Source organism: Ostreococcus lucimarinus, chromosome 9 (assembly GCF_000092065.1).
Source record: "Ostreococcus lucimarinus CCE9901 chromosome 9, complete sequence".
NCBI lineage: Eukaryota > Viridiplantae > Chlorophyta > Mamiellophyceae > Mamiellales > Bathycoccaceae > Ostreococcus > Ostreococcus sp. 'lucimarinus'.
The window spans coordinates 67,584-88,785 of NC_009363.1; the positions used below are offsets into that span (position 1 = coordinate 67,584).

The following is a 21,202-nucleotide window of genomic DNA, read 5'->3' on the forward strand; positions in this document are numbered from 1 at the left end:
GGCCCGGTTCACGGTTCGCATCAAATCCAACGCGTCAACATTTTGCGCAACTCCAGTGGAATCGTCTTTCGTCTTAGTTTGCTTACCTCCCCTTCGGAACAGGTGGGAAAGACGTGTGTTACGAGTTTTTCTTGGCTTGTCCGGTGACACGAACGCTTGCAAATCCTCGATGGAGCTGATGCCTGGCATCTTTGGCATTTGAATCGAAGACGCGTCCATACTCACGTTAGGCGGGAAGTGCGGCAGCTTGATCTTCGTCACGTTGGATAAACCCTCCACAGCGGCGATAGCGACGCCAGATGGGAGCATCGATTTACCCGGCGATGTGATGCCGATACCTTGATACGCGCCTTCGGGTGTCGAAGTGGCTTCCAACACTGGTGACGTCGTCACCAACGGCGTGTTCGTCGTCGTGCCTCCAAAGTCTTCAAAAATCTCGCTAATCTTGAACGGGCTCTCACCCGCGTATCTCGTCGGCGTGGGCACGTCCGAGTACGGCGACGCGAAAATGTTGGCGCTAATGCCACCAGGCGGATTCGAAGCCTCACCTTCTGACGCATCAAACATGTTCGCGCGAATGTCCGAAATCGGCTCTGAGACGCGTCGCCTCGCCCCAGAGCGCGACGCTCTCGAGGACTTCTTTCGCTTGCTCATATCGACACCACCACGCTGAGACGGTGTCATGTAGTACTGCGGTATGTTGATACGCGACGAATTCAATGCCAAAGCCTTGCGCGTGTTATTCGACTTCTTGATCGAGCCAGACTTCCCCGACTTGGAATGCTCGCGCTGCTCCGCCGCCGCGAGCGCGGGGAACCCTTGATTCAACGCTTGGTCCACCTTGCGCTTCAACGTGGAGTTCCAGTGATTTTTAATCGCGTTATCGGTGCGTCCTTTGAAAGACTTGGCGATTTCCGCCCAGCGATTGCCGTACTGTGCGTGCGCGATGATCAACTGACGGTCCTCGTCTGCGCTCCACTCCTCGCGCTTGATCTCCGGGTCGAGGTGGTTGTACCATCTCTCGCGGCATTGCTTCCCGATTCTCCCAGGAAGCTCGCCCGCGATTTTGGACCATCGCTTCGCCCCGAGTTCGGTGACGAGCTCGATGATTCGCGCGTCCTCCTCCGCGGTCCACGGCCCTTTCACCAGTTCGGGGTTGAGCACTTTTTGCCACCTGTGCAAGCACTGCACGTCGGTGCGGCTATCGCTAAAGTACACCGCTGCGCGCGTCGAGAAAACACAAACTCATCGTCAGTAACCGTGAAACACGCGAGCAATCACACAAACACCGTCCTCGTCGTCCGAACGAGTGCGAAAGAGCACGACATCAACCGCCGCGCTCGAGCGTCCCGACGCTCGTTCACGCGCGCTTCGCCGAGGGATCTCGCGGTCGCTCGCGTACCAATCTTCTTCCAATTCCTCCCCCCGTACACCGCCACCGCGCCGCGCAACAATTCATCCTACGAACGCAATCACCCCACGTCAGTCTCTTTCGCCGCCCTCTTTCACCGCAAACGGCGCATTCGCGTCGCGTAAATCCGCATCCAAATTCAAATTCAAATTTCAAATTTTAACGCACCTCCTCGGGTGTCCATCCTCCTTTGGCGCTTCTCCGCGTCGGTCCTCCGATCTTCCTGCTCGCGACGCGCGCACGGCGCGAAAGTCAGTAAATCATTCTCGCGTTTCGCGCTCGTCGCGACGACGCACCCATCACCGAACGCGCGCGGCGCGAGTCGGTCGTTCGAATGCGGTCGCGATGCGCCGGCGTCGCGACGCGTCGCTTTCTTCGCCGCTTTCCGACTTCCGGACGCGCTCGCGCGACCGCTCGATCGCGCGCCGGATTTCTTTTTCGTCTTTCGCGGCGACGGCGGCGACGGCGAGCGTCCGCGCGCGGGCTTCGTCGCGCGGCGCGCGCGGGCGACCATCTTCGTGCGCCGCGAACTGCGGGCGGCGTCGCGTCGTTCGGCTTCACTACGCGTCCCGTTTCATAAATGTTTTTAATACGCGTGTCACTGTATGCGCAGCTCCGAGTTGTCTGATCGTGTACCACGCGCGGAGTCAACCGCGCGCCGAGTCGCCGCGCGACCGCGCGACACGGCGACGCGCGCGCGACGGCCCGGTCCGGTCCGCGCATGACCGTCGAACCGTCGTCGAGCGATGGCGACGCCCGTTTGATGAAAGTCGCCGTCGACGATGACGCGCGCGAAGATGCGAAAGATGCGACGACGCGGGACGATTCATGTCGCAGCGGCGCTTCGACGACGGACGACGCGCTCGCGGCGTTCGCGCACGACGAGCTCGATCGCGCGAAGACGACGATCGCGCGATTACGGTTGGAGAAGCACGCGCTCGTGATGGGGAACAAGCGAGAGGGCGAGGCGAGAGCGAGGGCGGAGGTCGAGGCGAGAGCGCGCGCGGAGGCTGAGGCGAAGGCGTTGGCGGCGGAACGCGGGGCGTTGACTGAGCGTGAACGGGCGTTGCGAGCGTTCGTCGAGGATAAGAAGGCGCATGATGAAGCGTTGCGTCGGGCGAGGGAGGAGTGCGCGCGGTTGACGGTGGCCTTAGAGTCAGAACGAGCGGACATGGAGCGGGCGTTCGCGGCGAGGACGGGGGCGATGCGCGCCGAGTGCGACGCGCGCGTGGCCAAGGCGAAGAAACAAGCGGAATCGACGATGACGGCGCGCATGGAGCGATCTGTAAAGAGAATTTTGGCGCAGAATAGGAAAATGAGCGATGAGCTTCGCGTGCAGGTGAATGAGACAGACGCGTTGCATCGGCGCTTCGCCAAGGCGAACGCCGAGGCGGAGAGCTTGCGCCGACGCGCGGCCGCGGCGGATGACGTCGAACGCGAGCGCGCGGAGCTCGGGGCGATGCGAGCGAGGGACCTACGACGAGCAGAGGAGAAAATCACGACGCTCGAGCGCGGTATCCGCGAACTCATGGAAGCGTTCGAGACGCAAAAGCTCGAGTGGGAACGGGAGACGAACGATTTGCGACGCGCCAACGATGAGGAAGTAACGCACCTTAAACGTTCGCTGGCGTTGAAATCGCGCGAGTTGGTCAACATCAGGCGCTTAGCGAAAGAGGTAGTGTGTCATTATGAAGACTTGTAAGTGTATCTAATTCATCAATCGTTTCATTACATGTTGGTCAAACCGCCGTCGCGCTGCGCTCGGTCAAAAAAAATCAATGCGTCGCGCGGCCGCGATTGATTCTGTAAAAATATATCATTCTCACCAGTGGTGATTGAGAAATCGGCCGCCGTGTCCACCGCCGATTGCGGCGTGATGCTCGGCGTCTTGCGTCACGTTCTCCGTCTCCACCACGGTGCCGTCCGGTAAAGTTCTTCGACTCACCGTGCGCGTTCGTCGAACGCCATCCGCGCCAATCGTCGTCGTCGTCGAAGTCGACGTTGACCACGTCGCCCCTCGTCCTCCGAACGCCGTCGACGATGAAACCGCGCCTCCCATCCGACCCCCTCCACCGTCTCCGCCGAACCCATCGCCGAACCATCCGTCCAACGAATCGACGTCTTCAAAAATCGACCGTCGCCGTCGAAAAACCGAATCGGCGCGCTCCATCGCGAACGGATCCCGTCCGAACGATCCAAACGTCCCCATCCCTCGCCCACCGCGCGTCCCGTGCGCGTCGTCCCCGAACACTCGCCGGAACGTCTCGAACGGGTCAAAAAAGTATCCTCGTCCATCGAAATCATCCTCATTCGTCGTCGTCCGCCCTTCGTCTCGGCGTTCGCCTCGCCTCGCCTCGTTCCCGTCCTCGTCGGCTTCCTCGTCTTCCTCGCGCCCTCGTCGCGCGCGTCCCTCCGCGAATCCGAATCCACGCGCGCGATCGTACCGCGCGCGTCGCTCTTCGTCTCGCACCGCCTCGTACGCGCGCGACGCGCGCTCGAACGCGTCGCGGCCGTTCGGATTCTTGTCGGGATGCCACCGCACGGCTTGTCGACGATACGCGCGACGAATCTCGTCGAACGGGGCGTCGCGCGCGACGCCCAGGACGTCGTACGCGCACGCGCGGTCGTCGTGCGCGCGCGGGGTCTCGCGCGACATCGACGCCGCGGACTCGACGCGACGGTTTGTGATGATTCGCGACGCGCGCGGCGCGAATGCTCGGAACGGAACGGAACGGAATGGAATAGATTACACGTAGATTACGTCACGACGACGACGCGGACGCGACGACGGGCCGCGCGCGCGCCAGGGCGTCGGGAACGATGACCTCGGCGGTGACGTCGTCGAATTCGGGTTCGCCCAACCGTCGACGAACCATGCGATATAAATCAGGATTGGCGTCGATGCGCGGCTGAAACAACGAATCGCTCGCGCCGAAATACTTTGGCGATTTGAGCATCTTGTCGATCATGCGATGGACCCACGGAGCCATGACGCGAAGGACGAAACGCACGACGGTGGTGGGGATGAAACGCATCTTGACGTCGGCGTGGACGACGATGTCGCCGCGGGTGCGGATGGATTTTGAACCGGCGACGGGCGGGAGCGCGCGCATGCGCATGCCGCAATTGCCGACGAATTCGATGCGCTTGCGCGATTTGGCGGACGGTGGCGCGCCCGAACCCAGGTCGTCGCCCGATTTGTTGGTTCGAGTGATTAATATCGCACACGAATGCGGGACTTCTGATTCGAAATCATCCATGCCGGGGATGTTCAAGTGATCGTACGCTCGCGTCGGCGGTTGACCGACGTACGTGGAATCGATGACGATGATTTTGTCTCGAGCGCTCAGCGGCCAGGGAAGCCAAATGGCGGAGTATACGACCAAGTGCGTGAGCCCGCGAACGAGCATTATGGACGTTTCTATGGCATAGACGTTCCAAAGCGTCATTAAATCCCACTCGCGCGCGATGGCGACGAGTCTATGCGGCGGCGCGTCAAACGTCGCGCTCAGTTTGATGCTGTGCACCGTTCCGCCTTTGAAGCGTCCGTAATATATCACCAAACGCTCGTCCAAATCAGGGTCGGCCTCGAACGTTTCTTGCACCACCCCCGGGACGCCAGCGGTTCCACGCACGCTGCTTTCACCTCCGCTCTCGCTCCCGCTCAACGGATCTGGTTGCGTCGCGATGACGGCGCCGTCGCTCGAACTCACGCTACCGCTCCTCGAGTGTCTGCTTCGTCTCCGACGTCCATACCGAGGCGCCAACGGGTCTTCTTCACCGTCCGACATCGACGCGCGCGAACTCGCAAGATCGGTGAGTTCGCCAAAATCAATCACGCCTCGTTTCTCCCTATCCGTCCGTCCTAAACTCACCTCGACTTCGGCGCCCGACTGTCGCAAACTTCTCCGAGCGTCGTTCGCGCCCCCACGCTCGAAATCCACGCTCGAAGCCCACTGTCGACTCAACCCTCGCCCTAAATCTATGCTCGACGTCCGTCGACTCCCGCTCTCGCTCGCTCGCATCCGCCCGAAATCCACGCTCGACGTCCTCCGCATCCCAAAGTCCACGCTCGACGCTCGCCGGCTGTGATTCGCTCCAATGATGACCTCCGCGTCCACCTCCACGCTCGCCTGTCGCCGATGATGCGCCGCTCGCTTCGCCCCCTTATCCACCGGTTTCCACCCATCGTGATGTTCCTCTAATTCAACGTCGTTCAGCGCGATCGCTTGTTCGTACACGTCCCGCCACGCCTCGCGTCGACGCGTCGACGCCTCGTCCCGCGCGCTCCCCGTCGCGTCCTCCCGCGCCACCATCCACAGCGCCGCCTCGAGCTCGCCGAGCGCCGCCAACCGTTCGGCATCGTTCGCGCACGCGTCCACCGTCGTCAGCGCGTCCGCGCGGCCGATCCACTCGCGCCGCGCGCGCGCGACGTCGAAATTCGCGTCGCATCGCACGTCGTCGTCCCAATCGATCTCGAACGCGTCGTGACGCGCGTCGTGGAACGCGTCGTGGAGCGCGTCGACGTCGGCGTCGGCGCGCGCGACCGCGTCTCCATCGTCGGCGCGCGGTCTGCAGCAGCGCGCGCCCATGACGGGCGCGCGTCGCGCGATGGCGCGTCGCGCGCGCCGCGCGTTCGTTAAATACGGTGATTGATAGCGTTCGCGCGCGCGCGAGGCATCGCGCGACCGCACACGCGCGCGCGACGCGCCGTCGCGAGCGAACGCGCGAGGGAACATGCGCGCGATTACGATGGAGGTCCCGGTCGACGCCGCGGCGCCGCGGCGCGCGCGCGCGAGCGAGACGACGAAGGAAACGATGCGCGCGCGGGTCAGGGTTGCGCGCGCGCGGTGCGGGACGACGAACGCGCGAGACGGCGCGCGCGACGTCGCCGCGCGCGCGGGACGACGCGTGGAGGTGCGTGTGATATCGCGCGATCGCGCGCGCGCGCGACGACCGGCGGAGAGACGCGGAAAGGGCGATCGGAGGCGCGGCGGTGCGCGACGCTGGTGGTGGGTTGAGGGTTAGAGCGCGAGGGCGCGCGACGGCGTCGAATTCGGTTCGCGACGAAGACGATGGACGCCGATGCGCGGCGATGCGAACGCGGGAAAACGCACGAGACTGACGGTGTGAATTGTGGTCGTTCGCGCTGACGCAGACGCGGGCGTCGTCGGATGCGATTCCGGATTCGTTTAAGATGCCGTTTCGACCGTCGCCGAACGGGAACAAGGGCAAGGGATTTTTAGAGTTGTGGTTCGGCAGGGACGAGGCGAACGAGGGTAAGATACGACCGGCGCCCTATTTGCGAATCTTGGCGGTGATACCGTTCGTGATTCCGTTGATGGGGACGATTGCGTTCACGCACAGCGCGTACGAGTTTTTGCCGCTGTTCAAGCACGCGATGTTCATCTTCGCCCCGGCGATGCAGCTCTTTTACGGGAACTCGTTCATTCCGTTCATGACCTTCTTCGCGCTGTTCTTGCTCGTCGTGCGTAACGAGAAGATTCCGTACTTTGTGCGGTATTGCACCATGCAAGCCATCTTGCTCGACATCTGTTGCATGCTCGGCGGTTTGATCATGCAATACATGCCGATTTTCATAATGGTGAGCTGGGTCGGCGAGTGGATGGAGCTTTGGATCTTCGTCAACTCGTTCTTCGCGCTCGGGTACTCCATTTTCAACGCCCTTCAGGGTTTGATCCCCGAAGCGCCGCTGATCTCCGAAGCCGTGTACGCGCAAGTCCAGGAAGCTCGCGACACGGGGTACATGGAGGAGGAGTGAGCGCGCGCTTCGACGACGCGAGTAGGCCAACCCATTTTCTTAGTAGCTTGAAAACATTGACACTGACACACACACACCTCTCGCCGGCGCGTTCGTCGTTCCATCGCGTTTCGCCCGCGCTTTCGCGCCCGAGCGCGGTTCGGCCGAACTGGATAAAGTCGCGCGCGTCGCAGATATTTCTCACCACCGTCCTCGCGTAATCGCCGCATCCGTCACAACACGCCGCGACGCACCGCGCGCGACCGGTTCGCGTGAAAGCGTAATCATGCACGCCTTCGCGCCGTTCGCCAACGCCTCGGCGACGCCCACGGTTCGTCAAACGACGTCGAAGCGTCAACAGACGTCATCGCGCTCGAACGCGATCGCGCGCGTCGTTCGCGCGAATGCGCGGTCGAACGACGCCGAAGACGCGGTCGGCGATGCGACGACGCGTCGTCGAGCGATCGCGACGCTGTTCGCGGGTGCGGTAGGCACCGCGGGGGCGGTCGGGAGCGCCAAGGCGGACGTGCAAGATTACCTGTCAAACTTGCTCGTCGAAAAGCCGCCGCCGCCGAAACGGGAAATTTTGCTCCCGGATCTCGAGGTCAAGCCGTTGACTCGAGAAGAGGGGTACCGAGGAACGACGGGGGCGAACAAATCCAAGGCGCAGATCGAGTTTGCGCAGTTTATCGCGCCGATCATCGAGGAGAATATTGATATGGACTTTGGGTCGTACTTCCGATTGGCGTTGGCGGATTTGGGGACGTTCTCCGTCGTCGGTAAGAAGAATGGGTTGAACGGAAGCATTCGATTCGAACTCGACCGTCCGGAAAATGCTGGATTGAAGCCGGCGTTCAATTCGATCGAAAAGATTAAAAAGGCTGTGGACGCGAAGACGACGCAGCCGATTACGTACGCGGATTTGATCGCCATCGTTCCGCATTTTGCGGCTCGCAGACAGTTCAAGGCGGATTACATGGAGGAAGTCGGGGACGATAAGAACTACGAGTTCTTGTTCATCGGCACCAACCCGTTCTTGGGGGCGAAAATTCGCATCGGTCGCCGTGACGCCGACGGTCCCGATCCCGAAGGTTTGATTCCGCTCGTCGACGGCAACGCCGAGGATTTCATCGCCTGGTTCCGTCGCATGGGTCTCGGTCCGAACGAACTCGCCGCGCTCGCGCCGTACATCTACGAGGATCGTCAAAAAGGTATCGATATTTGTGCCCAAGACGGCACGTGCGCGCGTTTGCTCGACGTGTACGAGACGCAGCGCATTTTGGGCAAGCGCGCCCCGGGGCCGGCGGTGACCATCATCAAGAACCTCAAGCAATGCACCGATCAGTGCATTCCGGGCGGTCCGCTGAGCGTCGCCCCGGCGCAGCTCGATCCGCTCTACGTCGACTACGCCTTCATCAAGGGTGGCGGCGAGATCCCGCGCATCTCCGCCTCGGGCGCGTACCCGGGCTCGATTTACGACAGCGGCAGCAAGTTGGCCATGCAACTTCGCGCGTCTCAGGCCGAACAGCGCGCGCAGGCCGCCGCCGCCGCCGGTAACTAATCGCATCGCGTTCTCTCACGATTCAAGTTTCGTTTTACACGCTATTCTTCAAACATTGAATTTCAATCAAACGCTCGCTCGCCGTCTACGCCCGGCCCTCGCCCGGCCCTCGCCTCGCCTCGCTACTCCGGCGGCGGATACTTCGCCACCTCCTCCCTCACCCTCCGCTCGTACTTCGCCCTATCCGTCGTGTACGTCACGTACGCATCGCTCTGCGCCGGCGACTTCTCGTTCGGATTATCCAGCAGTTCCTGTATCCCCAGCGCCACCTGCTTCACCGTCACGCTCGGCCGCCACCCCTCGTCCTCGTTCAGAATGCTCAGGCACACCGTCCCGCTCGGGTACACGTTCGGGTGATAAAATCCCGCAGGAAATTTACACTTCATCGGCTTGGCCGGGTACTCCCTCGGGAACTCCATCGTCAGCGGCACGAACGCGCCCTCCCAGCGCGTCCCGCGCGCGCCCGGTATCGAGCACCGCCATCGAAACAGATTCGTCTCCCCGCTCGCCGTTTTCTCGGGACGCGCGAAGAATCCGGGCGGGTGGTCGCGACGCCAGTTTCGGCGCTCCTCGCCCAGGCGCGCGAGGGCGACCGACGCCATCGCGCGTCGCGACGTGACGACGCGACGAATCGATTCTCGATGCAATCGGTCGTCGGCGCGCCGATCGGCGCGTCGCGCGCGGCAGAGCGCGCCGCGCGCGATGGCGCGAGGGGCGCACGCGCGGACGCGCTCGATGCGCGCGCTCGCGGTGACGCTGACGCTGACGCTGTCGCGATGGCGCGTCGGCGCGGCGATGACGACCGACGGTTTGACGTCGTCGGATCACCGATCGCGACGCGCGCGCGGCGACGAGGACGCGCGACGCGCGCGCGGTCGTCCGGCGACGTGGACGGCGTGCGCGGGTCCGTCGCGCGCGGCGCTCGAGCTCGCGTGGCGCGCGGAGACGCACGCGTCGGTGTACGCGACGCCGCTCGCGGAGGACGTCGACCGGGACGGACGAGGCGCGGCGGTGACGCAGACGACGAGCGCGCGCGTTCGAGCGCACGACGGCGCGACGGGAATCGATTTAGACGGCGAGAGCTGGGGCGCGCGACTCGGCGCGGCGTCTCGGGGAGGCGTGGTGAGGATCGGGGAGGCGTACGCGAGCGCGTCGCTGGCGGGCGAGGCGAGGACGTTCGACGGCGAGCGAACGCGCGCGGTCGCGCGATTAGCGCCGCTGGCGATGGCGGTGGATTGGTTCGGTGACGATGGATCGGGGAAGAGCGACGCGGGCGATCCGCGCGAGGTTGAGCGGAGACACGAGGCGAGACGACGCGCGCCGGGATCGAGGCGGTTGTTGGACGTCGAAGACGAAGACGAAGAGGAAGAGCCGACGACGATGAGCGCGGAGGAAGAGGCGAGGAGCGATCGCGGTTGGGACGCGATCGATAGTGGCGGTGATTCGACGCGCGATGTCGCGAGTGGGTCCGTCGAGGCGCGGCGAGCGGTGGACGGACGAGTCTTCGTGGACGCGCACGCGTTGTGCACGCCCGCCGTCGGCGACGTGGACGGTGACGGCGAACCCGAGCTCGTGCTCGCGGTGTCGTATTATTTCGATTCTTCCGTGCGCTTTGAAGACGACGTCGATCCGAAGCAGTACGCCGCGACGGCGTTGGTCGTGTTGAACGGCGAGGACTTGTCCACCAAGCGCTCGATCGCGCTCGATCAGAGCGCGGCGACGGCGCTGTTCAAAGCCAGAGCGTACGCCCCGCCGACGCTCGTCGATGTCGACGGCGATGGACGATTGGACATCGTGATCGGCACGTACGCTGGCGTTTTGCACGTCGTGGACGGCGTTTCGGGGAATCCCTTGCCGGGATGGCCTCGACGGCTCGGACAGATGGAAGCGCAAGTCACCGCCGCGGACGTCGACTCGGATGGTGACATCGAACTCATCGCGTGCGACGTTCGCGGGACGGTGGCGGTGTTTAAATCGAACGGCGTCGAGCTTTGGAACAAGCACGTCGAGTCTCGGATTGCCGTCGCGGCGAGCGTAGGAGACGTCGACGGCGACGACGAAATCGAAATCGTCGTCGGCGACACCTCTGGCGCCGTGCACGCGTTTCGCGCCAAAGACGGCACCGCACGCGAGCACTGGCCGGTGTACGTGGGCGATAAAATTCTCGCCCCGATCGTGCTCACGAAACTTCGTCAAACAAAACGCGGGCTCGATGTCATCGTCGCCACGCACGACGGCGTGGTGCACGTGCTCGAGGGCCGAAGTCGATGCCGCGACGTCTTTGATATCGCCGAAAAGATTTACGCCGCGCCGTTTGTCACCTCTTTTGCCGGCTTCGGCGAACTCGACGTGATAATTTCCACGATGGAGGGTCACGTGCGCTCGTTCAAGGCGAAAGGGTCAAAGTTTAATGCGTTGGCGTTGACGTCGAGCGATCACGTGTCTCGCTACGATTATTTCGGTGTGGCGCTGTACGATCGCACTTATCGCGTCATTCGTGGAACGTACGTTGATGTGGTTTATGAAATCATCGATAGACGCGTGCTCGATCACGCCAAGGCGAGGAAATCGTCGCTCGCGCCGTACAAGGTTGCGATTACGGTGACGAGTTTGGATGGTTTCAAGAAGATCGTCTCCGCTCGACACGATCGCGCCGGTCGGTACACGCTTCGGGTGGGCGTTCCATCGACGAAAACGCGCGGGGAGATCCGAGTGCGCGTTCAAGATGTCAACTTGATCGCCGACGAAGACGCGTATTCGGTTTCGTTTCACGAAAATTACGAGATCGCCTTGAAATGGCTCGTCGCCCTACCGTTTCTTCTCGCGAGCGCGGCGGCGATTCGGCGCGCGAGCGAAGACGCGCTCGAGATGGATGTCTTTGGCGCGTCAGCCTCGATTCCAACCACCACGAAGGGGATGCACGAGGAATAGTAGTAGCTTTAGTTGTTCGTATATTGCACGTATGTATCCATTGACATGAATTCATGTCCATTCTCGGCAGCCATCTCTTGCGTCTCGTCCCAAGGACACCCGCGCTCACGCGCGTACTTCAAACATTCCAACTCTCCATCCATGGCGGCAAGTGCGCACGTCCACTCGTTCCAGGGACATCCATTCTCGTGCGCGTACTTCAAACACTCCAATTGTCCGCTCCGGGCGGCATTCATGCACGTCCTCTCGTCCCAAGGACAGCCGTGCTCGTGCGCGTACTTCAAACATTCCAAATGTCCATTCCGGGTGGCGTAATAGCACGTCCTCCAGTCCCAAGGACACTCGCGCTCGTGCGCGTACTTCAAACACTTCAAATGCCCATTCATGGCGGCATTCGCAGACGTCCATTCGTTCCACGGAAAGTCGAGTCGCCGCGCCTCCTTCAGCTGCTCGAGATAGCCAAGTTCCGCGAGTTTTGAGCAAACTAAGCCGTCTGCATCGCGCTGCGGTCCGCGAGATACATTCTCGAGGCAAGTCTCGAGGCAATCGTGAGTCTGACTGGCCCGGCGCTTGATCAATTCGCGCAAACGCGCGTATGGGTCCTTCTTAGCCATGTGTTTGAGAGTCGCGATGTGACCACCGACGTCGTTCTCGCGCGAGATCGAATACGCGACGGGATCAAACGCGCGCGACGACGAACGAGCGTCGACGTAAACGGGCGTTCGTACATGTAATTACATCACGCTTGAAACCGTTCGCGCCGAGCGGAGCCGGCGGTATCACGTAAAACATCAAAAAATTAAACAAAATACGTCGAGCGAGCGGCTCGCCAAAGCTCGCGCGCGATAATCGACGCCGCCACCGAACGTTAAAACGTCCGTTTCGCGACGGCGCGTCACATCTCACGCGCGAGTTCACGCACGCTCACCCGAACGCTCGCGCCGATCTCTCGAGATCGCGTCGCGACGGTTAACCCAACAGCTTCTTGTAATTGTAATAGACGGTTAACCCAACAGCTTGACGATTTTCGCTTCGTTATCCGCCGCGCCGTCCCCGTTGCGTTCGACGACGTTTCCATCGCGATCCACCAAAAACTTACACGCAAAGTTCCATCGCACGTCGGATTCATCCCCCGACGCCTTTTTCAAGAACGTCCACACCGGCGACGCGTCCGCGCCGTTCACGTTCGTCTTCGCCGTCACCGTCGGCGCCGTCTCGAATTCTTGCTTCGCCACGAACGCCGCGATGTCCTCCGCCTTCGCCAGCTCCTGTCCCCCGAACTGCCCGCTCGGCGTGAGCACGACGACTAAATCCGGCGAGTACTTGTTCGACAAGTCGCGCAGCGCCGCGTACTCGCGCTTCGTCGCGCCTCACCTGCTCGCGACGTTCGTCACGAGCACGACTTTGCCCTTCATCGATGCAAACTCGATCGTCGAGCCGTCGAGCGCGGGCGCGCGCAGGTCGTGGAACGCCGCCATCGCGCGCGTGACTCTTCCGCGCGCGCGCTTCGAGCGAGCGACGCGCGCGGGCGCGAACGAGCGAGCGAACGCGCCGAGCGCTCGCGTCATACTATGACGCCGACGCCGATCTTCGGCCGCGTGTTCCTCGGCGCGCGCGCGCCGACGCGCGCGGACGCGCGGCTCGCGTGCGAGCACGGACTGCGGTGCGGGCACAACTACCCGAGCGAGCTCGTCGGGACGTCGGACTGCGACGAGGAGGCGCCGGGACAGCGCGCGAGGTTGGAGGGACAGCGACGACGGTCGTGGGCGATAGATCGCACGCGCGCGCGCGTCGGACGCGGCGCGCGCGCGTACGAACGCGCGGTGAAAGCGCTGAAGTCGTGGGAGCACTTCGATCTCGGTTGGGCGCGCGTGTCGCGAGAGAGCGGCACCGCGGTCGGGGACGCGGTGTGCGTCGAGGCGCGCGTGGCGGGCGTGTGGATGCGGAATCCGCTGCGCATCGTCGAGCTTCGCGAGCGGGAGAAGCGCGCGAGCGGAGGCGCGTCGTCGTCGTCCGGGGCGAGGGCGAAGGCGCGGTTCGCGTTCGCGCACGGGACGCTCGGCGGGCACTTGCTCGCGGGGGAGGAGCGGTTCTCGGTGGAGCTCGCGGAGGACGGCGAAGTGTTTTACGAGGCCTACGCGTTCAGCAGGCCCGCGCACGCGCTGAGCGTGGTGAGTTATCCGTTCGTGCGATTGTTGCAAAAGCGGTTTCACTGGGATTCGTCGCGGGCGATGCGTAAAATCTTGAGCGAGGCGGAGTAGGACGGAGCCTCGGTCAACTCGTACTGTAGATGGTTATAAATAATATGCGGTGTTTAGATTCTTCCCATCGACGCGCTCGCGATGCGATTAGATGGAGTGCGTGCGACGTATTCGTGTGGCATCGTACGACGCGCGCTTGGAAGCGTCCTTGAGCACCGCGTACGCCTCGGCGACGCGCTTGAAGAGCGCCTCAGACGCCGGCCGAACGGCGTCGCTCGGCGCCTTGTCGGGATGAAACTTCAGCGCGAGCGACTTGTACGCCTTACTCACGTCCGCCTTAGTCGCGCGGGAACTCACACCGAGCACGGCGTAGTGCTCGCACGACGTTGCACCGTTCTTCACCTTGCGCTGCGCCTCGCGCAACTTCATCGCGCAGTCGTCGCCCATGTGCGGCGCGAGTTCCTCCAAATCTTTCATCGCCATCGGCCAGTCGCCCATGGACAAGTAAGCATCCGCTCGGCGCTGTAACGCGCGAATGTACGTGTCATCGAACGTGCGAGAGACGCAGCACTCCATGACGGCGTCGCAAAACTTGCCCATGGCTTGAAGCGCGGCGGCTTTGTTCGCGTGAAGCACGGCGCGGAACGCTTGGTCATCGAAATCGATCGCCAAAGCATCAGCGTACGCTTGAAGCGCCGCATCGTACGCTTTGGCGTGAAAATTTTGATTACCCCGCACCTTGAGTTGTTCCGCTTGTTCTCGCAACGCACTGAGACGTTTCTTTGGCGACGGTCGCGTCGGCGTTCGCTGACGTCGCGGCGAAGGCTTCGCCTTTTGCGGAGTTTCACGCTTTGGTGGCGACGCTTTCGATGGTGTCGTCGTTGCCTTCGTTTCTGGAGAACTCGCGCGTCTGGGCGAGGACGCCTTACGGGGTGAGGCATCCGTGGCGAACCTGACGAGCTTGGCGCGTTCTTGCTTCCACGACGCCTTGTGCAGGGCGAAAGCCTCACGCTCGCGTTCGAGCTCCTTCATGACCGCCGCTAACTTCGCACTCAACGCCGAAGAATCACTATTATTCGAGTTTACACGCGAGCGAAGCGCGTCCAACTCCGAACGCGTCGCCGAGAGTTCCTTCTTACGAATGGCCTCGATTTCTCGCGCTTTGCGCGCCTCCGCCCTGGCGCCCGCCAAAGCGTCGCGCAACTCGGCGTTCTCCGCCTTTAAGTCAGCCTGCGACGCGGTGACTTCTACGGACTCTTTCAAGGCGCGAACTTCATCCTTTTTCGACGCAAACGCGCTGACGAGCTTGGCGTTCTGCGACGCCATCTCCGCGAGCGCGTTTCTCGCCGACTTTCGCCCGTTGTCCAACTCTTGGCACTTCGCCGTCAGAGCCCCAACCTCTCTCTCCGCCGCCTCCGCGCGCTCGCGCATCAACTTCAGCGCGTTCTCAAAATCCGTCCTCAGCGTCGCCTCGATCGCCTCGACGTCCGATCGTCTATACCGCGGCGAAGACGACGACGGCGACACTTTCCCCTCGCGCGCCGAACCGCTCGGCGACGCGTCCATCATCTCCCGATCCCCCGACGCGACGACGCCCCCCTCCGACCTCTCCCGTCGCCCTCCATTCGAATTTTTCACCCCACTTCGCATCACCGCCGCCACCGTGCTCGCCGCTCGCGCCCGCATCGTCCGTCCTCCCTCGCGCTCCGCTCGCTCCGCCTCGCGAACCGCTCGCGCCACCGCGTCTTCCATCCACGTCATCGTCTCCCGCCCCATCCCTCGCTCGCGTCCGACCGTCGCGCGCGAACCGTTTGTTGCATCGCGCGCCTCGCTCGTTCGTCCGTCTCGAGGTCGCGTCGCGCCGTTCGCGTCGTCGTCGTCGTCGCCGCGTCTCGCGTCGCCGTCCTTCGACCCCCTCGCCGCCGCGTCCGTTCGCATCCCATCCCGCGTCGCGTCGCGCTCGACGCCGCGATTCGTGAGATCGCGCATCGAGCGCGTGACTTTGCGCTGCAGCGCGCGCTCGGCGTCTCGAGCGCGGACGCGTGCGCGTTCGATCGCGCGGTCGATGGCGGTGGATGAACCGACACCGTTCGACGCGATGATGTTTGCGCTTCGCGCGTCGTCGTCGTCGCCGCGCGGGGACGCGCGACGGAACGTCGAGACGGAGGGCATTTTTACCGGCGCCCTCGCCGCGCGTCGCGCGCGCGCGGCTCGGGGCGCGTCGTGGAGTGCGGCGCGCGCGATCGATGTCGGTTCGTCGACTCAACGGGAAAAATCGGCGAGAGTTTGCGTGAATTGGCGAGGAAATGACTGAGCGTTTGCGACGCGCGAGGGTCTGCGTCTATCGCATCGCGCGACGCGCGCTACGACGCGCCCGCGCGCTGATCCACGAGCTTGGATTTGAGACCGACCTTTTCGTACTCCCTCTTCGTCGTCTCGATCGCGCGCGGGCTGGAATCGCGGAGGAATTCGCGCTCGCGGTCGGAGACGGCTTCGACGGCGACGGCGCGGAGACGCGTGTCAATCTTCAATCCAGCGTACGGGTCGCGCTTGGCGCCGGAGGCGTTCTGCTTTGTCGTCGTGCCGTTGTGGTGCGCGATCGTCGACGCGTCGACGCGCGCGGCCGATGCGTCGCTCGGCGGCTCGGCGCGAGACAGCGATTCGCTTCTCGAGACGCTGGGCGAAGCCGCGAAGAAGTCTTCGTCGGACGCGCCCGAATTGTTGCGCATAGAGCCCAGATCAGAGTCGGTGGGCTTCTTCCTCGGACGCGCGTGCCAATCGAAGGGTAAGCCCTCGGGTGGGAAATATCTAGACTTGCTAAATTGTTGCTCGCTGCGTTTCATCAAGTGCCAGCCCCACGCGCTCTGCGTCCGCCACCACAATCCGATCGCGACAGCCGCGACGCCGGTGACGATGGAACACGTCACCGTGGAGTACCAAAACTTCAACCACGCGCTCAACGTGAGCGTGGTGAGAAACATCGGCACCCCGTACGTGAACATCCGAAACGCTTTTCGCCAATCCGCCTCGCATCGCGTCTCCCAATACCTCTCGAACGACCTCTGCGGCTGCGGCGGCGTGTCTCCCGGCGCGTACGACAGCGCAAATTTACGACACGCGTATAAAAACTCCGCCTCCTCGTCCTCGCTGACGTACGACTTCCCATTCCTCAAAATATTACTCAACATGAACGAACACAGCACCATGGCGTTCAACATCAACGCCACCGTCACCGCCGTGGCTCCCGCGTACGCCGCGATCAACGCCTCGCTCTGAAACGCCTTCACCGTCGGATCGCTGAACTGCAATTCCACCAGCGCCACGACCGCGAATCCACTGATCAACGCGCTCAGGTTCGACGTCGTTCGCAGTTGTTCGCCCTTCTCCTCCACGTCCCGTCTATTCTTCTCCGCGTACCGATTCCACACCCATCGCGCGTTCTCCAGCACGCGCTGCTCGACGTCTTGTCGTCGCCACTTCCGCTGCTCGTCCCTGTGGACGTGCTCGAGCTCCCACCAGTCGCGCTCTTCGACGCGAAATTCCAAATCTTCGCGTCGCCACTGTCGCTCTTCTTTCCGCCATTGTCGGTCCTCTTCGCGCCACGCGCGCGCGAGCGACGTGTCCAACGCGGTGAGAAACGCGGTGGCGGCGTCGCCGACGTCTCCGGCGCCGACGCCGGCGAACGACGGCATGCAGCGCGCGCGTCGTCGAATGCCGACGATGCGATAAAACCCAAACCATATATATAATAATCTAAACCCTCTATGTATGTATATCGCGAACACGCGCGCGACGCGAATGCGGACGCGCGGTTCGGCCGGCGCGCGCGCCCGCACACGCGCGCGCGCCATGTCCACCACCGTCGCGCTGCGCCACGCGCGACGATGCGCGAAAACTCTCTTCGCCCGCACCGCCGCCCGCGCGAACACCGCGGCGTCGCAGGCGTCGATCGACGCGTTCATGGAAAAGTTTGACGTCGCGAAGACGAGCCCGACGATGGACCGTCCGAGCACGCCCACGACGTTCGCGAGCGCGCCGGTCGAGGAGAGCGCCAAGGGAACGGCGGATAAGTTGAAGCTGAATTTCTACCTCCCGCACGAGGTGGCGCACGACGAGGAGGAGGTGCGCGAGCGATGCGAGACGCGATGGGACGGTGATCGCCCGATGGGGTTGCGGCCAACGAGTGGAAGGCGTGGGTTTGACCCGAACGCGAAGGAGACGCGCGCGAACGCGCGACGAGGCGCGGGTCGGACGCGGCGCGCGCGGAACGATCGCGCGATGGTGGGATGGTGGCGCGCGGCGAGCGATGACGCGGGATCTCGGAGCGATGACTGACGGAACGACGAGCGTCGCGCGCGCGCAGGTGGACATGGTGCTCGTGCCGGCGACGACGGGGGACTTTGGAATCTTACCGGGACACGTGCCGACGGTTTCGCAGCTGCGACCGGGGGTGGTGAGCGTGCATTTGAACGATAAAGACGTGAAGAAATACTTCGTCAGCAGTGGATTCGCGTTCGTGCACGCGGATTCGACGGCGGATATTTGCGCCATCGAGGCGGTGCCGGTGGAGCAACTCGACGGGGACGCGGTGAGGAAAGGGTTGGCCGAGCATCAGGCGAAATTTACGAACGCGAAGGATGATTTCGAAAAGGCGAACGCGCAAATCGGTATCGATGTGTGCAACGCCATGGTGGCTGCGCTCGACGCCAAGTAGAGAGAAGTGTAAAGGAATATCGTTAAAAATGTACGTTGAACGGATTCGGCTCAGCCGGCGGCGCTCGCGATGACGATGGAACGGTCGGCACCGTTTACACCGCTCTTTTTCTTCCGCAACAACGCCAACTCGTCGTGCAACATCGTTAGTTCGTGCGTGTACGCGTCCTTGTGCGCGATGAACATCTTTAGCTCGCTTCGCAAGCCTTTGATTTGACGCGACTTTTCCTTGATGTGCGCGTGCGTCTCTCGTAGCTCCTCAAACGCTCGAGGTCCGGGTTGACGGGACAACACCACGCGAAGTTCGGCGAGTACTTTTGTTTTCTCGCTAATCAGAATGTCTTTCGTCGTCACTTCTTCCGTTTTCGTGATCAGTTTGCGCTGCAACATTTGAACTTTCTGAATCAACTCGTACATAGTCGGATCGCTGCCTTTGAGCTGTCGCCAACGATGGACATTCATCGGATTCTCGAGTTCCTCGCTGAGTGCCTTAACTTTTGTGCGTTCGTGGAGAAGTTCGCGACCAAGCGTTTGGACTTCGTGCTTCAACGCATCGATGCTTGCCGCCGCTTCTCGCAGGGACGTGAGTTCTTGCGCGTGCGACGCCAATCTGAGCTTCAACGTTTTAATCTCGCGAACGCGCTCACGATACTCGGCTTGGCCTTGATTCAAAATTTTCTGCTGAACCTTGACTTTCTCGTAAAGTAGCGCGCATTCTTGATTCCGCTGCACAAGTTGTGCGTTGAGAACGTCACGATCACGCTTGATGACATCGAGCTGCTTGCGATGCGCCTCGCGACTTTCTCGCAACGACGCCACAGATGAGCGTAGCGTCTTCGATTCATCACTCGTATGCTTCAGAGACTCTTGCGTCTCGCGAAGCGTCGAGTTTAGCTTATCATTCTGTCGTCGTAGAGCATCGTGTTCTTTGTCCAACTTGCGATGCTCGAAACGCTCGCCCGCGATGACGGCGTCCTTCATTCTAAGTTCCTCGTGCAAACCTTCCATCGCCACAGTCTTGGCCTTGAAATCGCGTTTGATCTCCGCAATTTGTGACTGGGCCTCGACGAGAGACTTTGATTGTTGATTGCGTTCCGCGCACACGACGTCGTACGCGTGCTCGGCTTGCTTAATTTTGCTTTCTGCATCTTGTAATTCTTGCCGTAAATCAACGATTTGAGACTGTCGATCATGAACGTCATCCTCCAACTTTTCCTGACGACGCACCGCCGCCGCGATGTCCGCCAATAACTTTGCACGTTCTTGATCGAGACTTTTTATCTGCATCTCTTGCTTAACTTGTTCGCGTTTGTAACTCTTGATTTCGTTTTCGAGTGTTTGACGCTGCGCCTCATGAATACGCAGCAAATCTTGTTGCCGACTTGTGGCGTTCTGCGCCTGCGTAGTCGTCTTCAGAAGGACATCGCGCTCGCGCATAAGATCTTCTTTTCGCCTTTGCTCGTTATCTAAGTCTCTTTTTTGTTGCTCGAGACGTTGTTTGAGTAATTGAATCTCGCGCTTGAGCGCATTCTTTGCGTCGTCTGCGTTCAATTTCGTTTGCTCCGCCGCGCGGAGTTTAGACTCTAGTTGAGTGGACTTTTTTAAAGTACTCTCCTTTTCACGCTCGAGCGTTTTGATTTCATCGTTCAACGCTCGAATTTCGTGCATCTTGGCCGTGTTTGCATCCTCAGCACTCTTATTACTCGCGCGAGCTTCGTCAAGTTCGCGATGAAGCTTGTCAGATTTGCTCGCTAACACGTTCAACTCTTTCTGAGCCGCCTCTGTCCGTCGCTCTTGCAAACAAGTATCTTTTTCTAGCTTGATAATCATTTCGTCAGCCTTTGTTATCCTCGCTTTATACTCTCTGATCTCAATGTCGCGTTCTTCAGAGCGTTCCTGTACCTCGCGCATCTCGCGCTCGAGACGTTCCTTCGTGCGCTTTTGCCGCTCCACCTCCATCGCACTCGCGTGCGACAGATCACGTGCATTTTGTAATTCTACGTCTAAATCTAATTTCGTCGATTCAGCCTTTCTCGTTCGCTCCGATAGCTTATCGATATCCTCCCTGAGCCTGATGGTTTGCTCGAGTAATTCATCTCGTTCGGCGGTGAGACTCTCCTTGGCGCTCAGTAACGATTCAATCTCGCGCGAGTTCGCCCTTCGCGCACTCGCGCGCTCCATAAACAACCCATCACTGGTCGTCGTTTCGCAACCCCCTAGCTTGTCTTCATCTCGTGTCAGCCGTTCAATTTCCATCTTCAATTCGCTCGCCTCGCGCTTACTCGCCAACTCGCTCTCGTGCGATTCATCCACCATCGCCCACGCCTTCTCTAACTCTTCTTTGAGCGCATCGATGGTTGATTGATCTTCCCGCGACAAATCCAGCGTCATCATCATTTTCCTCGCCTGTCCGCGACACTCCTCCGCGAGCGTCGCGCACTTTGCCGTCAACGCTCGCTCGCGCTCCGCGGCGTCCGCGAGCGCGGCCCTCACCTTATCGCACTCTTCTCGCACCTTGACCGCGCGCGCGTCGTCGCGCGGTAATTTTGATATCGCCTGTGCGCGCGCGCGACGTCACGGCCGCGGTCAGTGCGTCGATCGCATCGTCTCGACGGTTCGCAGAC

The 21,202-nt window shown here is 61.6% G+C and overlaps 13 protein-coding genes and 1 pseudogene across 14 annotated transcripts; 6 read left to right on the forward strand and 8 right to left on the reverse strand.

Annotated features, from left to right (window-relative positions):
* Positions 1 to 816: 816 nt before the first annotated feature.
* OSTLU_34891 (predicted protein) lies at positions 817 to 1,657 on the reverse strand (the record flags this gene model as incomplete). Its single annotated transcript, XM_001419660.1, has 3 exons — positions 817 to 1,220; positions 1,403 to 1,460; positions 1,580 to 1,657. Coding segments are annotated over 3 exons (540 nt in total), but the record flags the coding sequence as incomplete, so codon positions are not given.
* Positions 1,658 to 2,354: 697 nt separating this feature from the next.
* On the forward strand, positions 2,355 to 3,113 carry OSTLU_33346 (predicted protein; the record flags this gene model as incomplete). The annotated part of the gene is made up of 1 exon (XM_001419444.1): positions 2,355 to 3,113. One exon carries the CDS (start codon positions 2,355 to 2,357, stop codon positions 3,111 to 3,113), a length of 759 nt encoding a protein of 252 aa, XP_001419481.1.
* A 1,060-nt stretch (positions 3,114 to 4,173) lies between these two features.
* On the reverse strand, positions 4,174 to 6,003 carry OSTLU_93203 (predicted protein; the record flags this gene model as incomplete). The annotated part of the gene is made up of 1 exon (XM_001419661.1): positions 4,174 to 6,003. One exon carries the CDS (start codon positions 6,001 to 6,003, stop codon positions 4,174 to 4,176), a length of 1,830 nt encoding a protein of 609 aa, XP_001419698.1.
* Positions 6,004 to 6,608: 605 nt separating this feature from the next.
* OSTLU_33348 (predicted protein) lies at positions 6,609 to 7,193 on the forward strand (the record flags this gene model as incomplete). Its single annotated transcript, XM_001419445.1, has 1 exon — positions 6,609 to 7,193. The coding sequence occupies one exon, from the start codon at positions 6,609 to 6,611 to the stop codon at positions 7,191 to 7,193; it is 585 nt and encodes a 194-aa protein (XP_001419482.1).
* Positions 7,194 to 7,458: 265 nt separating this feature from the next.
* OSTLU_93205 (predicted protein) lies at positions 7,459 to 8,733 on the forward strand (the record flags this gene model as incomplete). Its single annotated transcript, XM_001419446.1, has 1 exon — positions 7,459 to 8,733. One exon carries the CDS (start codon positions 7,459 to 7,461, stop codon positions 8,731 to 8,733), a length of 1,275 nt encoding a protein of 424 aa, XP_001419483.1.
* A 122-nt stretch (positions 8,734 to 8,855) lies between these two features.
* Positions 8,856 to 9,335, reverse strand: OSTLU_33350 (predicted protein; the record flags this gene model as incomplete). The annotated part of the gene is made up of 1 exon (XM_001419662.1): positions 8,856 to 9,335. One exon carries the CDS (start codon positions 9,333 to 9,335, stop codon positions 8,856 to 8,858), a length of 480 nt encoding a protein of 159 aa, XP_001419699.1.
* A 100-nt stretch (positions 9,336 to 9,435) lies between these two features.
* Positions 9,436 to 11,664, forward strand: OSTLU_16659 (predicted protein; the record flags this gene model as incomplete). Its single annotated transcript, XM_001419447.1, has 1 exon — positions 9,436 to 11,664. The coding sequence occupies one exon, from the start codon at positions 9,436 to 9,438 to the stop codon at positions 11,662 to 11,664; it is 2,229 nt and encodes a 742-aa protein (XP_001419484.1).
* An 8-nt stretch (positions 11,665 to 11,672) lies between these two features.
* Positions 11,673 to 12,278, reverse strand: OSTLU_33352 (predicted protein; the record flags this gene model as incomplete). The annotated part of the gene is made up of 1 exon (XM_001419663.1): positions 11,673 to 12,278. One exon carries the CDS (start codon positions 12,276 to 12,278, stop codon positions 11,673 to 11,675), a length of 606 nt encoding a protein of 201 aa, XP_001419700.1.
* Positions 12,279 to 12,722: 444 nt separating this feature from the next.
* OSTLU_7997 lies at positions 12,723 to 13,151 on the reverse strand (annotated as a pseudogene; the record flags this gene model as incomplete). Its single annotated transcript has 1 exon — positions 12,723 to 13,151. A coding segment is annotated over one exon (429 nt), but the record flags the coding sequence as incomplete, so codon positions are not given.
* Positions 13,152 to 13,235: 84 nt separating this feature from the next.
* Positions 13,236 to 13,925, forward strand: OSTLU_33354 (predicted protein; the record flags this gene model as incomplete). The annotated part of the gene is made up of 1 exon (XM_001419448.1): positions 13,236 to 13,925. One exon carries the CDS (start codon positions 13,236 to 13,238, stop codon positions 13,923 to 13,925), a length of 690 nt encoding a protein of 229 aa, XP_001419485.1.
* A 93-nt stretch (positions 13,926 to 14,018) lies between these two features.
* On the reverse strand, positions 14,019 to 14,243 carry OSTLU_9218 (predicted protein; the record flags this gene model as incomplete). The annotated part of the gene is made up of 1 exon (XM_001419664.1): positions 14,019 to 14,243. A coding segment is annotated over one exon (225 nt), but the record flags the coding sequence as incomplete, so codon positions are not given.
* A 1,985-nt stretch (positions 14,244 to 16,228) lies between these two features.
* Positions 16,229 to 17,557, reverse strand: OSTLU_33356 (predicted protein; the record flags this gene model as incomplete). The annotated part of the gene is made up of 1 exon (XM_001419665.1): positions 16,229 to 17,557. The coding sequence occupies one exon, from the start codon at positions 17,555 to 17,557 to the stop codon at positions 16,229 to 16,231; it is 1,329 nt and encodes a 442-aa protein (XP_001419702.1).
* Positions 17,558 to 17,825: 268 nt separating this feature from the next.
* OSTLU_35127 (F-ATPase family transporter: protons (mitochondrial)) lies at positions 17,826 to 18,579 on the forward strand (the record flags this gene model as incomplete). The annotated part of the gene is made up of 2 exons (XM_001419449.1): positions 17,826 to 17,987; positions 18,229 to 18,579. 2 exons carry the CDS (start codon positions 17,826 to 17,828, stop codon positions 18,577 to 18,579), a joined length of 513 nt encoding a protein of 170 aa, XP_001419486.1.
* A 50-nt stretch (positions 18,580 to 18,629) lies between these two features.
* OSTLU_33358 (predicted protein) lies at positions 18,630 to 20,969 on the reverse strand (the record flags this gene model as incomplete). Its single annotated transcript, XM_001419666.1, has 1 exon — positions 18,630 to 20,969. One exon carries the CDS (start codon positions 20,967 to 20,969, stop codon positions 18,630 to 18,632), a length of 2,340 nt encoding a protein of 779 aa, XP_001419703.1.
* Between the last annotated feature and the right edge of the window lie 233 nt (positions 20,970 to 21,202).